This window comes from Podarcis raffonei, chromosome 3 (genome assembly GCF_027172205.1).
Source record: "Podarcis raffonei isolate rPodRaf1 chromosome 3, rPodRaf1.pri, whole genome shotgun sequence".
Classification (NCBI taxonomy): Eukaryota; Metazoa; Chordata; class Lepidosauria; order Squamata; family Lacertidae; genus Podarcis; species Podarcis raffonei.
In genome coordinates this window covers 5,641,403-5,656,906 of record NC_070604.1, presented here as the reverse complement: position 1 = coordinate 5,656,906, position 15,504 = coordinate 5,641,403, and the positions used below count along the sequence as shown (strand labels likewise).

At 41.8% G+C, this 15,504-nt stretch overlaps 1 protein-coding gene across 3 annotated transcripts in view; it reads left to right on the top strand.

Moving 5' to 3' along the window:
• The window catches only part of SERTAD2 (SERTA domain containing 2), a 135,533-nt gene extending 131,659 nt beyond the window's left edge, over positions 1-3,874 (top strand). For 2 of the 3 annotated variants that reach the window (XM_053380443.1, XM_053380442.1), the window contains exons 2-3: positions 1,072-2,017; positions 3,610-3,874. In XM_053380443.1, the coding sequence (XP_053236418.1) occupies positions 1,076-2,017; positions 3,610-3,780 (1,113 nt within the window). In that variant the 5' untranslated portion in view covers positions 1,072-1,075 and the 3' untranslated portion in view covers positions 3,781-3,874. Of the gene's footprint in view, positions 1-1,071 lie in introns of all 3 variants that reach the window. The other variant, XM_053380444.1, reaches the window with a different exon arrangement.
• Positions 3,875-15,504: the final 11,630 nt, after the last annotated feature.

Genomic DNA, 15,504 nt, shown 5'->3' with positions numbered 1-15,504 from the left:
CCTGCTCTTACTTCCTCTCATGTGACTTAAACCACATATTTGCATTTGAATGTTGAGGCCTTCAGCTCTTTTTCCAGTGCCCTTTACTTCTTAAGGTTTCTTTCTCACCTAAGCTTTGTCAGTAGCAAAGAAACTGTAGCATGGGGCTCACCCTACGTGCGACTCCTTAATATTTCAAAGTGCATGCTTACTGTGATGGCATCAAATGTTAGCAGCATGAAAGAGAGAGATGGTTCTCTCTAGGATGTTTGTTCTCTGGCTTTAGAACCTGAGCAGAACTGTCTCTGAATCTGCACCTTAGACCTTACTTTAGGGTAAGGCCCTTTGCATTAGGGTCCCAGAACCAGTGCAGGTTGGTTTTCTCTCTTTCCAAATTAATTACTATGACACACACACATGCATATGTACACACCATTCAGTTATTCTGATGTTAAAACCCCATGAGTAACTTCAGCCTTTGATTTCAAACTCATATCTGGTTTGTGTTTAGGGGTAAGTTAAATTAGACAAGTGCTAGATTAAAGGCAAGAAAAAGAGCCTAGAATAACCAGGAATTCTGCCTGGTTTCTCCCTCAAGGGTAACTTGATGAAGGCAGGGGGTGTCAATCCCTGGTTCTCAGTGGCCTCTGCATCCCAGACAGAGAAAGTTTTGGCCTCTCTTTCTTTTTCTTCTCTATGCCCCATGCAGGGTGCAAGGTGAGGAGAGCATATGATACCCAACATCTCCGTCTCTGAAACTAACATGATCTCCTCAGTATGCACTATTCTGCATGCCTGAGCAGAAACTGTAACTTTTGATAATGTGTGTGAATCTGTTGCTTTGCTACTCGGCAGAGTTGAGGCGTGCATGGCAAGCTGCTTTGATAGAGAGCTGGGTCCTTTTTTGGTTTTTTTAAAGTGCGAAAGCAGTACAGTTTCTCTAAAATTTCAAATGCCTTGTGCATTGTCACTCTAATAACTAAGACCAAGACCACAGTTTCTGTGCAGTTCTGAGGACTTTTCTTAAAGCAAGATATGGATGTTGCATGTATTTATTTTTTGTTTAGTTATCATTTCCCCCTTTTTTTTCAGATATATGTTGGGGAAAGGAGGAAAGCGGAAGTTTGATGAGCATGAAGATGGGCTGGAAGGCAAAGTGGTGTCTCCTACTGATGGTCCATCGAAGGTGTCTTACACCTTACAGCGCCAGACTATCTTCAACATTTCCCTTATGAAACTTTATAACCACAGGCCATTAACAGAGCCAAGCTTGCAAAAGACAGTTTTAATTAACAACATGTTGAGGCGAATCCAGGAGGAACTCAAACAGGAAGGCAGCTTGAGGCCTGTGTTCATCACCCCTTCACAGCCTCCAGATCCTCTTGGAGAAAACTTCCGGGAGGTTCAGCCTGCCTTTAGCCATCTGGCCTCCCCGCCAGTCCACCCCACTGACTCAGCAAGCACTACTACGCCACTGGAGTCTTGCCTCACCCCTGCCTCTCTGCTTGAGGATGACACTTTTTGCACTTCCCAGGCTATCCTACAAGATGGTCCTATAAAACTACCACCTCCAACTATCCAACCAGTAAAGGACAGTTTCTCCTCGGCCTTGGATGAAATTGAGGAGCTCTGTCCAACACCTACCTCCGCTGAGGCAGTAGCAGCTACAGCAACAGAAATGACGGCGTCTGATAACTCTAAAGAGAATTCCAGTGAATCCAGCATTCAGAAGTCCGAGGGAGTCCAGGAGAACAGAATAAACGAACCTAAACTAATGGACTCTTTACCTGGCAATTTTGAGATCACAACATCTACAGGTTTTCTTACAGACTTGACCTTGGATGATATTCTCTTTGCTGACATTGATACTTCTATGTATGATTTTGACCCTTGCACATCTACTACGGGGGCTGCCTCAAAAATGGCTCCTGTCTCTGCAGATGACCTCCTAAAAACTCTGGCTCCCTACAGCACCCAGCCAGTAACCCCCAATCAGCCTTTCAAAATGGACCTAACAGAACTGGATCATATAATGGAGGTGCTTGTTGGGTCTTAAAATATAGCAACTTTTTACAAAAATATGTTCCAGTATAAACACTTGGTAGTATTTTCACAACCTTCTCCCTTCTTACAAATCTACGCAGACAGACAGACAGACAGACAGACAGACACACACACACACACACACACACCACTTTGCATGCATCTTTGCTTGTCTTTTTCTAAAAAGGATCACACTAGTTTTTGCTTCAAGCAGAGTTGGAGTGCCTTCATCCATGTATGACCACTTTTAATGTATTTTTGAAAGTGGTTCCTCAAGGGAGACCTGAAATCCTGATATGGGGGGATGCATATTGTAAACAATATTAATATGTTTGAGAAAAAAATGAATTGTAAAAGCTAAGCACAAGGATTATGTTGGGGAAAAGCTGTAAATTGCATGTGCATATTTGTCTATTTTTTCTATAAGTTTTACTGCAAGAGGTGAAAATATTATTTAGATAATCGCTGTAACTTTTTGGCATTTTAGCCCTGTCTAGGTTGACATAGCAATTCAGCCTTTTTAGAGGTATTAACTATTCCTCTTTAAATGTTGCATTTACATGGCTCTTAAAAGAAAAATACCTGCTACCCAAATTTATTTTATATTTTTGTACAGATTCTGCAATTTATGATATTGGGGTCTTTTCTTAAAAAAAAGGAAAAAACAAAATCAAAAAACAAAAAGCTGTTTATACTCACACACAAAAAAGGAAATAGCTATTTTGGTAGGATTTGCTCACCCAGTTCCTGCATACACCTTCTGATGTATAAGAACTGCTTGTAGTTTTATACAGACTTGTAGTGTTTTATATGTGTATAATGGTGCAAAGAGAAATTTGGATCAAATCATTCTAAAGTTGGCCTCCCTGAATCTAGACACACATGCTTGAAGGAAAAGGCCAAGGGCTCTTCCCTTTTAAAGTTTCACAAATATTTGCTCCCTACCGCGTACTACTGTGATTTTAACAAAAACCTTAGAGCCATGTCTATTCCAACACTGATGTCAAACAGTTGGCAGGAAATAGCTGTGAAACTTCATTCTGATTAAATTCCCTCTTCCTCCCTCCCTGCCCCTCCCTAAAACGATCAAGAATGTTTTTTTAAAAATCATGAAATGAAGCATTTAAAAAAAATTAAAATACTAAAACCTGACCTCAACCACATTCTTAACAGAAAATTAAGCATCCTTAAGCTCATTTGCTTGGGAAAGGCCCGTTATTCGAGCTGGTCACGGAGCAAAAATTTAGGATCCAAATTAATGGCCTTCTGTGTGCTTAACTCTCTGTTGGATTGCAGCCATTGTATTTGCATCTAGTCTTAGAATGTCATGACTTAGTAAGTTGTAATTATTTTTAAATGGAACCATATTACAACAATGTGTCTAGCCTTTTTTTTTAAAAAAAATTTTTTTTTGGCTGCATAAACTGGCTGTGCTTACTTTGAAAGTAAGTTACATTGAAGTCAGTGAAGCTTTCTTCCATGGAAATGTGTTTTGGGGTCTTGGGAGGAGGAAATGTTCCCCTCCGATGGTGTAACGCGAATATACTGTATTCCTTTGAATTAGTCTTACCTTTCGCCTTTTCTTAGAACATACTCACTGTGTTAACAAGTGCTGGGGAAAAAAGAAAGAAACTTCAGTATTACTGCAGTGAAATCATCTCTTATCAGCACTGGACTCACTCAAATATCCACTGCTGTCAGAACTGGAGCCTGTCCCATGGCGAACTCTTGGTGTCTTCTCTAGGGTTAGTTTCTTGAACTGACTGTGTTATTTTGAATCGACAACTGCAGCTCTCTATGCATGTCTCCCTTCCAACTGCAGTCTTCTCATTACAGCTACTGTTGCAATTCCCACCCACCCCCCTGTTTTCATTTGTGATGTACATTTATTTTAAAGAAAACTTGCAATGTTATCTATCATGCCTGTTGCTGAAATTGCTATGGCATATTAATTTTAAATGGTACTTAATTGAGTGCAGGTTACAAACTATATTGTTGATATGCATATGGCTTCTTTAGGAATAACTTTTATATTTATTTAAGAATTTTTAAATTATGTTTTATGTAATTTGGCCATATTCAGTCAGTTCTGCTCACTTCTTGTCATGGATTTAAAAAATTGTGTCTTGTCTGCCTTTAAGAAGGCAGCTTTATAAAACTGGCACTTTAGAACAGGCCATCTCTATTTATTTAAAATGCATATAATGTATTATGTGGCATGCACACTCAGATCCTCATTCCCTTACCAACCAACTTGGCAAATAGAGAATTGCTTCTCTGAGCTAAATGCATCGATTAAATCCCAATTCAGCCATTAGTTTTTAATATTTTGAAAAGTGTCACTCAGTGTGAAATAAGTGAAGTTTTGAGAGAATGCTTTTGCTTATCACCGGTGGTGTGTATGGCACAGGGTGAGCCATTCAAAACTCCTAAGGACGGTGTAATACCTCATCTAGATCCATGTATACAGCTGGTGGTATATAAACCATAAATATAAATTAGCCAGTATATAAATATTTAAAAAACCGTGTATTGGTGGAGTCTAGCCTTAACAATAACTCCAAAAAATTTACTAGCCCACGGCACTTTCTACTGGCCCATTCAGCTATCCACATCTGCTCTAGAATTGTGCAGCACCAGAGTAGTCTGAAGTTGAAAGAGCCAGCTCATTTCACAGTTATAGAACCTTCTCTCTGGGATTGAACTGTAGATGATGCTTCTGTGCCCCAGGCTACCAGCCAAGTTACTAGTTAGAGCTTTGGGTGCAGATATTGAAAACTGGAGAGTAATCACATGCATTACAGGCATAGCTCAGCAATTGTTAAACTTACTCCAAACATCTCTCTGCTGGTGCAATATTAAGTTCAAGCTAAAATCCATACAGTTGTAAGCATCGTTAAGAAGAACAGCAATGTAAAATAAGTGCTTTCACCATTGTTAAAATCTGATTCTACACTAACTTAGAAACAACTGTCTTCCTCTTTGGACTAGCTAAGAATTTATAAACAAGTTCCATATGTTGGAACATCGTTTTTAGAGCAAAGCAGTAAGTTGTTTTTCAAAAACTGGCCCTTATACCCTGCACAGTGAATCCATTATAACTTTTGTAGCTGAAGTCTATCTTAGAACATAATTTGGAGCAAATGGGTGGCATATGTGACCAGGAAAAGCAACTTCTCTATAGTATTTTGTGTCCAAGTGACCAAGTGTTTCTTATAATGCGTTGTAGCCCTTGAATATATGAACTGAAATAACTTCTGCTCCTGGATAGCCTACTCCCCAGTGTGACTCACATTTCTTGAAGGGCCAACTTTTAACAGGCTATGATTTCTCTCCCCCACCCCCGAAGGCATGAATACTAGGGGATTTTTATTTACACTCATGTGCAATGAAGTTACAAGAAGAGAGCAGAATTTAAAAGAACTTTTTTGAACCTGAAGTAATTTTTTCCATTTTGTTTTCCATAAGTTATTTATTCCTTCTTATTTTTCCTTTTTGTAAATATATTTATTTTATTGTGAAGCTAACAACATCTGGATTGTAACATGTACAGAATGTATGGTAGGAATGTATTCTCTGGTAGGAATGTAAATCCATACGAGAGGGGAATGAAAGTTAGGTTTGAAGAATAAGTGGGTTCTATTCAGGATACATGTCATTCACAAGGTTCTTCCCCCATTTCTCTACTCCTCCCATTCTACTATGAGTAGATCTGGTTGGATAGAATTATGCAAAAGAAAGAAAAAAGAAAAAATGGTTTATAGACTTAGTTATAAAAATTGAGCTGTTTTGTATTCTTGGTTACTTTTTAAAAGGGCCAGATCCTGTTTTCAGCAGCCAAGCATGGCCTTGGTTTCTCTGAGGCTTTGACACACCGCCTTTGCCCCTTTAGAGACCTTAAGCAATTTATTCTCACACTGGTACTTGAGTCGGACAGGTGTGTTAGGACAGCATAGTCTGAGTATGCTTGCTGATCACTGTAAACATGCACACAAAGACCTGGCACCTAGCTGCTTGTTGAGCAGGGCACTAGCATAGTGAGAGAGGTTTCAGGCCAGCTTTCAAAGTGCACTGTTGAACTGGTCATTAGGATAAAACAGTCTGACCACGCAAGAAGAAACAATGTACGTCTCCAATTATGATCCATTAAAATTAGGAGTTGATTGTGTGGATTATACCTTTGCTAAATTGCCCCTCAAATATTTTTAAAGTGTTTTAGAAGTGTTAGGTGGTTTTTTCATTTCTCGTTTGGCCAGGGAGTTTAACTGGGTGGGATGTAGCAGCACAATCTATTAACAAAGCCGAGTGAGATTGGCCTTGACGTTGCACCTAAAAGTTGGCAGTCCTTTCCGTCTGCTTTCTGGACTAATGTAGTACAATCTGCTGCAAAAAGGCATGTTCAGACATTTGTGTTGCATTATTTACTTTTTAAAGGCTTTAAACATTTTAAATGCATGTGCAGTACAGTGGTACCTCGGGTTACATACGCTTCAGGTTACATACGCTTCAGGTTACAGACTCCGCTAACCCAGAAATAGTGCTTCAGGTTAAGAACTTTGCTTCAGGATGAGAACAGAATTCGTGCTCCGGCGGTGCGGCGGCAGCAGGAGGCCCCATTAGCTAAAGTGGTGCTTCAGGTTAAGAACAGTTTCAGGTTAAGAACGGACCTCCAGAACAAATTAAGTACTTAACCCGAGGTACCACTGTACTAGCCAGGGTGCTGATGAGTAGAGAGCACTATTGAAAGAAGCCTGCCATGGATCAGAACCAACAAAGTTGAGTTTCCTTGGGTATGCATGTACTTGCCCCGGCACTGCCATGGAGAACCTCTAGGACAAAACTAAGCAAGGGGAAGAGGAATACAGTGGTTTGGAGGCTTGCCCCCTGAATAGATAATGCAACTTGTAGTGACTTTGCTAGTCTTGCGAGTGCTGCATGGCTTGCAGAGATCAACTGGCCTGGACCTTTGTATGTGAAACCTATGTGGGCAAAAATGGAGGCGTTTATTGAACAAAAGCTGTTTTCAGGATATTATCACTAGTAAAGTATGAGCATTTGCTGTCATATGTTTTTGCTGCTCATCAAAGGAATTTGCTAATGCAAGGGCAGACAGTCGATCTTGTTAGGGCAAACATTAAAAAAAAACCAACCAGACACACTTTCCAAAGGTTGGCAAAAGTGTGCTTCAAGACAGGTTAAAGTAGTGCTGAGGAACATAACAGGTCTTCAGAAGTGCATTTTGTGCTGGTGTGAAATGAAACTTTTCCCTGCCCTCCCCACCTTTTAAAAAGATAGCTGAAGGCCAGAAGATTTCGCACATCACCTTTTGCCTGTCTTACGCTACAGACCCTGAGTTTGAGAGTAAGAACTCCCCAGCATTCCTGTTCCCGAGAGATAATCCAGGAATATAACCATTCTAAGCACCCTCACTAAACTACAGTTCAGAGAGAAGTCATGCTAAACCATCACAAAACCAATTAGAGTTTGTAGATTTGCTGTGCCCTTGCTCCCTGGCTTCAGGTCCAAAGAGCCACAAGTGTGCGCCAGTACTCTCTGAATTATCTCCCTGCCACCATTATTCCTTCTGCAGAATGGGTTGCCTGCTGGAAGAAGCGGTGAGTGCCTGGTCTCACTGTGTGCCTGGGCACCACTGGAACCAGTGGACCCTACGTATGCAAACCCTGGGACTTTATGGTGGTGGTGTTTCTGACCATCCCAGCCTCCTGTGTGGGTGAAGATTCCCTCACACATTGCCCTTACTGACTGGTTGCTCATGTTTACAGCGAGATGCATAATACAATCACATTTTTTTCTAAAGTGACCAGTGTGAGAATAAATTGTACAATGTGTGATTTTCCTGATGTCTTACAAACCCTGACTGAAAAGTTTACAGTTAAAGAGAGAGAGAGAGAGCAGATGTAAATGTCCTCCCCTGAAAAACCATTTATTGGCTCTAGAATGTAATTGTGTGTGTCTCTCTCTAACAAAAACCCCACAAGAAACACCCCCACACAAACAGTATCTTGCTTTTCTTGAACGTTACAATGCTTATAATATTATGGCTGAATTTTATTTTGGAAATTTTAGCTCATTTTATAGCCTTTTGTTTTTCAATGCTAAAAATAATCCTAATGCAAATTCTGGGTTTTGTTTTGTTTTTTTAAAAGCTTTTTTTAAATTAAAAAAACACTTCATAAATGCTTAACAGTGTAATCCATACTAGACTGTCTGAAGGCAGAGATTCAGGGGTGAGGGGGAGAAAATATGTAAATAGTCTAACATGTTTGGTGCATGGTTATTTAAACAGGGCTTGTTTTTGCCAAAAAGGCTGTATTTTCTCTTCCCCCTGTCCCCACCCCCAAACCACAGACCTTAGAGCTGTGCCTTTTCTATGCAATATTGCAGACATACACATCTGAAACCAGATTACTGTATTCACTTGTAGGTATGAGCTGTAATAAACAAAACAAAAAACAGTCGGGCAAATTACATGGAAATGAGCAGTCTTACTTTTGTAGTTTTATATTATACAATAAACAGTTTAAAAAGAAACACAGCTGTCCTTGGTTCAGTGTTCGGTATTTCCATATAGTAGGAGTCAAAAGAGAAAGAAAGTACCGTACTGTGTGCAAGAACAAGGGGGGAGTGGATGAGATTTGTGGATTGGGCAGGGTAAGAACGGCCACAAATACGCCAAGGCAACTTCACTGCTGACTAGAGAGACTAGATAGGATTTACAGCTGATACTGTACCCAAGGATAGCTGTTGGCACCTGTCTGACAATGGAGTGCACCTCCACAGGTGAAGTCAAACTGCTGCCTTAACAGTGCCAAAGTGACCTCTGCCTGGCGCAAGCCTGGGCAGTGTGTGTGGAGGTCCTGGGCTGTCCAAACGACATGGATGTGGCCCAAAGGAAAACAGAGCAATATGTTTGGGCATCATTTTTATTCAAAAATTCCTAGCTTTCCATGTTGACTTTGTAGAAGAAGCTTGCTCAGAGAAAGAAGTTCTCAAAATTTGTTTCCAATCTTTGTGAAATGTCAATACTGTAATTAGTTAAGGCTCTGTGTTATAAGTTCTCAGACCTATTCAAATGTTAACTTGCAGTTCTTCCTCTTAAAAGGCTAGTAAGTGTTTATAAAGGTGCACCAACATTTTCAAAGCAGTTTCTAGACATACACCACAATAAGACAGATGCTTCATACATATTATGGGGGGATGCGGGTGGCGCTGTGGTCTAAACCACTGAGCCTCTTGGGCTTGCCGATCAGAAGGTTGGCGGTTCGAATCCCCATGACAGGGTGAGCTCCCATTGCTCGGTCCCTGCTCCTGCCAACCTAGCAGTTCGAAAGCACGCCAAAAGTGCAAGTAGATAAATAGGTACCGCTCCGGCGGGAAGGTAAATGGCGTTTCCTGTGCGCTGCTCTGGTTTTGGTGTTCCATTGCACCAGAAGCGGCTTAGTCATGCTGGCCACATGACCTGGAAAAACTGTCTGCGGACAAATGCCGGCTCCCTCAGCCTGTAAAGCGAGATGAGCGCAACAACCCCAGAGTCGTCTGCGACTGGACTTAACTGTCAGGGGTCTTTTACCTTTCATACATATTACCAGAGCAAACCCTAAAACAGGCCTGTAAAATGAGACGACAAAAGGCCATTCAGTCCTGTTATCAGCTGGCAACATGAGAAAGTGAAACGCAGATGAACAGAGGTTTCCCCCCAGTTTCTAGGATTTTGCTTTTCTTCCTTTCCCTTAACAATCAACTATTTGAATGCCAGCACTCTGGGGATTGTCCCAGAAACTAACATACAGTTCACATTCATTAAATATTGTTGCATGCCACCCCAATCTCCAAGCAGTGAGAGATTCCAGGGGTTCCCGGCACTTATCCAGGGTTAGTGTTTCCTTTTGGAATGAGGCACAGCAGAGACTCTGGTGTCTTTAGGACCTATGGCTTATTTATACTTATACAACCTAAGCCTATGATGGAGAGGTTCACAGAATAAACACCCCAAAATTGATCTTGTTTCTCCCATAGCCTTGCATCCCCACAGCCTTGCATTCAAGTAGAGATCTGGTGTGGCTCTCTGCTTGCTGCCTTTCCTCTAGTTTATACCATAGCCTTAAAACTACTTCAAACTCTGCCTTTGTCTTTCTAACTGTCTCTGAGTTGAGGGAGGGTCCCCTCCCATTTGCCATTTTGCACAGAGACCCCCTTTCCTTTGTTCTTTTAAATGGCTCCTCGCCTCATCAGAAATCTAGCCTGGCTTATAGTTTAACACTTGCTGGGTCCAGGGGTTAGAAGGGTCTCAACTCCCCCCCCCCACCCGCAACTCATAACACTATCAATTACTGTTCATTATTTGCAACATATTCTTTTGCAATGGTAGTTATCAGATTAAAAAGGATCAACGGTGTTCTGATTTGTGTGTTAGGGATCTGCCCCATCATATACTTACATTACAGGACAGACTTGTCACCTTTGCAATCCTGAGAACTATACTTTTCCCCTACCCCCTGCCAAATAAAACCTGAAATTTTCAAGAAATCATGTTCTGCACCCTAATGATGGTTTTGCGGACCGTGGGCATGCTTAAACACAGTAGTTTGGATCCTAATATAAGTTAGCCTAAGGAAGCATAGCTTCTTGGAGGAAGGGGGAAATTGCCCCAAAGAGGGTGGGTCTTGCACAGGGTTTGGCAACTTCCCCCTCCCTCATCAACCCCCCCCCACATGCCTTTTCACATTGTTCAGCAGGGCCCCCCGACACCCCACTTCTGGATAGGATCTTCAACAAGCATCAGTGACTGCAAGGAGGGACTGGAAATTTTCCTTCTGTGAACTTCCTGATGTTAACTTATAACTGGTGACTTGGATTCTGAGATAAGAAAACCTAGAGCCAGAGTTTCAGTCATGCGTGCTGACTTCCTCATGCAGAGTATTTTCTCCATGAAAGCAGGCAACTGAGCCAGTGGGGGGGGGGACGTCTGCATTCAGATAATCTGTTCTTAAGGCAGATGCTCAACTCACTGTACATTAACATTCATGTACAAAAGTAGGAGTGGGGTTTACTGCTTCTGCTTCCACTCAAAACCTCTGGACTGCAGGCACTGTGATCTAAGGTTTGCAAGAATAAGTTGGCAGAAATATACCGTATTTTTTGCACCATAACACTCACTTTTTTCCTCCTAGAAAGTAAGGGGAAATGTCTGTGCGTGTTATGGAGGGAATGCCTACGGGTGGCATGCCTACGGATTTTCCTCCTCTAAAAACTACGTGCGTGTTATGGTCGGGTGCGTGTTATAGAGCGAAAAATACGGTAACTCTCTAAATTCCCTCCCCCACCCAGTGGTAAAACTTGTCTGCCTCAGACATGCATAATTTCAGGAGGAAGATTTTTGAACAGCGCAAGTCAACAGAACAATTTGCAAGTTATGACAGGTTAAGTCTGCAGCTCACTCCAGGGCCGCATCAGGAAGCAAAGCTGCTGCCGCCTTCTTCAGGTAATAGGTTCATTGAGAAGTTGGGATTTGTGCTTTATGATTCTGCATTGGTCCTATGGAACCATAAGCTGCAATCTTCAAAAAGCAGATCAGTAGCCGGTACCACTGGCTACAGCATCCCTTCTACACAATCAACAACTATATAGCCCTTCTGTACATAATTCCTGCTGTGTACAATTGATTGCTCTGTAATGCTCTCCTAGCTCTAAAAGAATATTGTAAAAATATTATTTTGATTGTTTAATTTCTATACCACTTAATATATAAAAAATATCTCTAGTAAAGGTAAAGGGACCCCTGACCGTTAGGTCCAGTCGCGGACGACTCTAAGCAGTGTACAAAAAACTGAAGCAAAAATAGACAAACAAAATACTACAAAAATATACATTTACATATAAAAAATTTACATCAGTACAAAGATACTAATATATATAAATCAATATCAATTTGTTTTCCTTCTGACACACCCTCCCTCTTAGCCTTTGGGTTCTCACCCAGGGTCCAAACTCCCAACACATCCATAAAATCTCACAAGGAGAAGAGTTCCTGGAACCAGCGGACTGTTGGATTTTTTATGATGTGCCAATTGCCATAAAAACGACAGCTACTTGATTGATCAGGCCCAGCACACTTCCATTCAGCAGAGCAGTAAAGGCACACAGCTTCCAGCATACAGAGACCCAGGTTGGAGTAGTGATAAATCACAGGACAACCATGCTTCAGACAGACTTTCTACTGTCAGGCAAATTAAGATGCTAAACTATTACAGTTATCTACAAGAGTGAGTCCATTAGCAGCAGCCAGAGCCCTGACCACAGTCCATACACTTGTATCTCAGCAGTCCGCAGCCTTGAGTTCCATCAGACTATCAAGAGTCCATCCTGGAGAGTCAATGCACAACAAAAGCAAAGCTAAGATCACCACAGCCAATCACAAACAAACAATCACACCCTAGGCCAACCCCAAACTCTCTCACCACCAAAGGAACACAAGTGAACAACACAAACAACGCTGACACCAAACTCTACATACATTAAGCATAATAGAAACACCACCACCTGACCCCACCCCCATCCATCTTCCCTCCCTCCACCCCCTTTCTTTTTCCTTTTTTTCTTCTCCCCCTAATGCCTCAACGAATGAAATGGATTTATAAAAATGTTACATGGGGGGGGGGGGAATACGAGGCATTACACTTCTGTAAAACAAGAAAATCCTAAATAAAATATTTAAAAAAAAAAGCAAAGCTGCTTTTATAGAACCCGCACACATCAGGACCAGGCCGGTTTTTTACCATGCCGCCAGATGAAGGATAATATAAGGTATATAATTGATATAATAGAATATATGGAGGTTAGAAATGATAAGCAAGCAGCACTGATGTTTATAGATGCAGAGAAGGCCTTTGACAACATTTCATGGACTTTTATGAAGAAGACCATAGAGATGATAAACTTTGGAGAGTCATTCCTTAGAGGAATTGATGCAATCTATTCTGACCAACAGGCTACCCTGATAGTAAATAATCTAATAACAGAAAAATGCAAAATAATGAAAGGGAAGAGACAGGGGTGTCCCCTGTCACCATTATTGTTTGTTTTAGTTTTAGAGACCCTGGCTAGAAGTATATGGTCAGATGAAGAAATAAAAGGGATAACAGTAGGTTACAAAGCATAAAAACTTAAAGCATTTGCAGATGACCTTGTGGTAACTGTATAAGACCCTATGGCTAGCATACCAAGGGTCTTGGTACAAATTCTCAAGTTTGGAGAAGTAGCAGGTTTTAAACCTAAATAAAAGTAAAATGAAAGTATTGGTGGAAAATGTGACAGAGCAATATAAAAAAGACTTACAATGCGTGACAGAACTGATGATTGAGAAGAAAGTTAAATATTTAGGAGTATGGGTAACAGCTAAGAACATAAATATTTTTAAGGATATCTATACAAGAATTTTATTTTTATTTCAATCAATACCCTTGATCAGCAATGCAGGACACTTCAAAGAATGGCAGAAAATGAAACACAGGTGCCGCCAAAGTAGGGCCAAATTTAGACAAGATGATGGAGAAGGCATGATCGGATTTCCCAACATTTACAATTTTTGCAAAACAGCATGTGCAGGAGTGGCAATGTCTGGCCTAGAACTGCAGCAGTTGAGAAGAGGAATATAGCTCTTCCTTCCACACCATTCTCCCAATTAAAATACCCCCAAGCTATTATTTACCCCATTAGAAGGAACTTCCTTAGGAAAACAGCACGAGGGGACACGGTTAACACACCCTGATCCCTCCAGCACCACCACCGTTCAGATTTGATTTAGCAAAATGTAAAGAGAGGAGAGGAGATCCCATCACAGATCTCTATCATCTTGTGAGCCTTGAAGACACACAAGAGCAGTGGAAGGGGTGGGGGAGGAGGAAAATGAGTTTGGCAACAGGCAGAAAGAAAAGGTGAATTGTCAACCAGTATTTTTATCCAGTTGGGATTAGGCTGATCTGCCCTGGCTGCTGGTCTCAGTGAGATTGAGATGTTGGAGTGACCCAATTTATTCACATCTTACATACTGAGTACTAAAGCAGTGAGGAGCAAGTGCCTGATGTAAGGCCAACACGTTTATTGCATATACATATACATATACATATACACATCATACTTTCCCCTGTTCCCCTTCCCGGTCTTTAAATAGAAAATCCTAAAAATTAAAGTATAGAAGAGGGCTCTGTCCTGCACTTTGAGCAGCATGTCCGTTTGCCCACTCTCCCAAGTATACAGATAGCAGTGCCTCCTTTACTAGCAAGGAGAGAGTAGCACAAGGCCTTTCTTAGAACAGCCCCTCACACTAGAACTGGGACTACACAGAACAAGAATTGCATAGCTACCAGCCAACAGAGGAGGTCTGATCAGCACACAATGGACAATGGTGAAAGCTCATTCCCAAGCACTGAACTTGGGTTAAGGGTACCTGGGCCAAGGGAACCCCCAGTCTCATCAGCAGGAACTTAGCTGGGGTTGTGGAGAGGGGAGTATAGCAGGTTGCCCTCCCTTCCTTCAGCCAAAGTCCACAGGAGACCCCAACCCCCCACTAGTGACTTTGTCATTCTTTATAATTGCAAACTAGACCTATCGGTTGCAGAGGGGACCCTCCCTCTCCTGTTCTTGGTGTTTTCCTTAAGCTGGAGATGAGAGCTTTGATTTTGCAAAACTGCTCTGCCCTCTCACATCGTGGCTTAGAGACAATACTTTGCTTTTCACAGACATTGGTCTGCAGGCACACAAAGGCATACAAAACACTTCAAGGGTCTCTGCTTTGACTCATGCCATGAAACACCTTACAGAGACCCTGCCTTGCCTTGTTAAAGTTAAGCTTGTTATTTGCGGTTTGTATAAATATTTTTTACGCATCTAATAAAAGCACCATATTCCACTAAAAGCCTGGGTGAACAAGCAGGTCTTCAGCCAGCTTCTAAAACGTAGAGTAGGCAGCAGTCATTTTCCAGAGGGGAGGGAGCTCCAAAACCAAAGAACCACCACCAAGAAGGCTCTTCCCCACATTGGAATATGGCAGGGCCTAAAGGTGGCACAACAAAGTGAGCTTCCCCAGTAGATCTTAAGACATGGCAACTCTATAGAGGAAATGGTGTACTTTCAGGGATCCCAGTCAGTACAAACTTTGAAGCAGGCTCAGAAGGCGATAGGCAGCCAATATAGCCCCCCCCCCCAACTGGTATTATATGTTTGCAGTAGGCCACCTCGGATAGAAGCCTAGTTGTCACGTTCTGCAGTAGCTGCATCTTCTGAACCAGCTTCAAGGACAGCCCCACAGAGAGTGCAATGCAATAGTCCAGTCTAGAGGTCAACAGTAGATCCCGGTAGTAAGACTTTCCCTGTTCAGGATTACCAGACGCTGGTGAATCAGCTGTATAGCAGGTGAAAGGCACCCCTTGCCCCCAAATCTCACTTGAACCTCCAGCTCTAGGA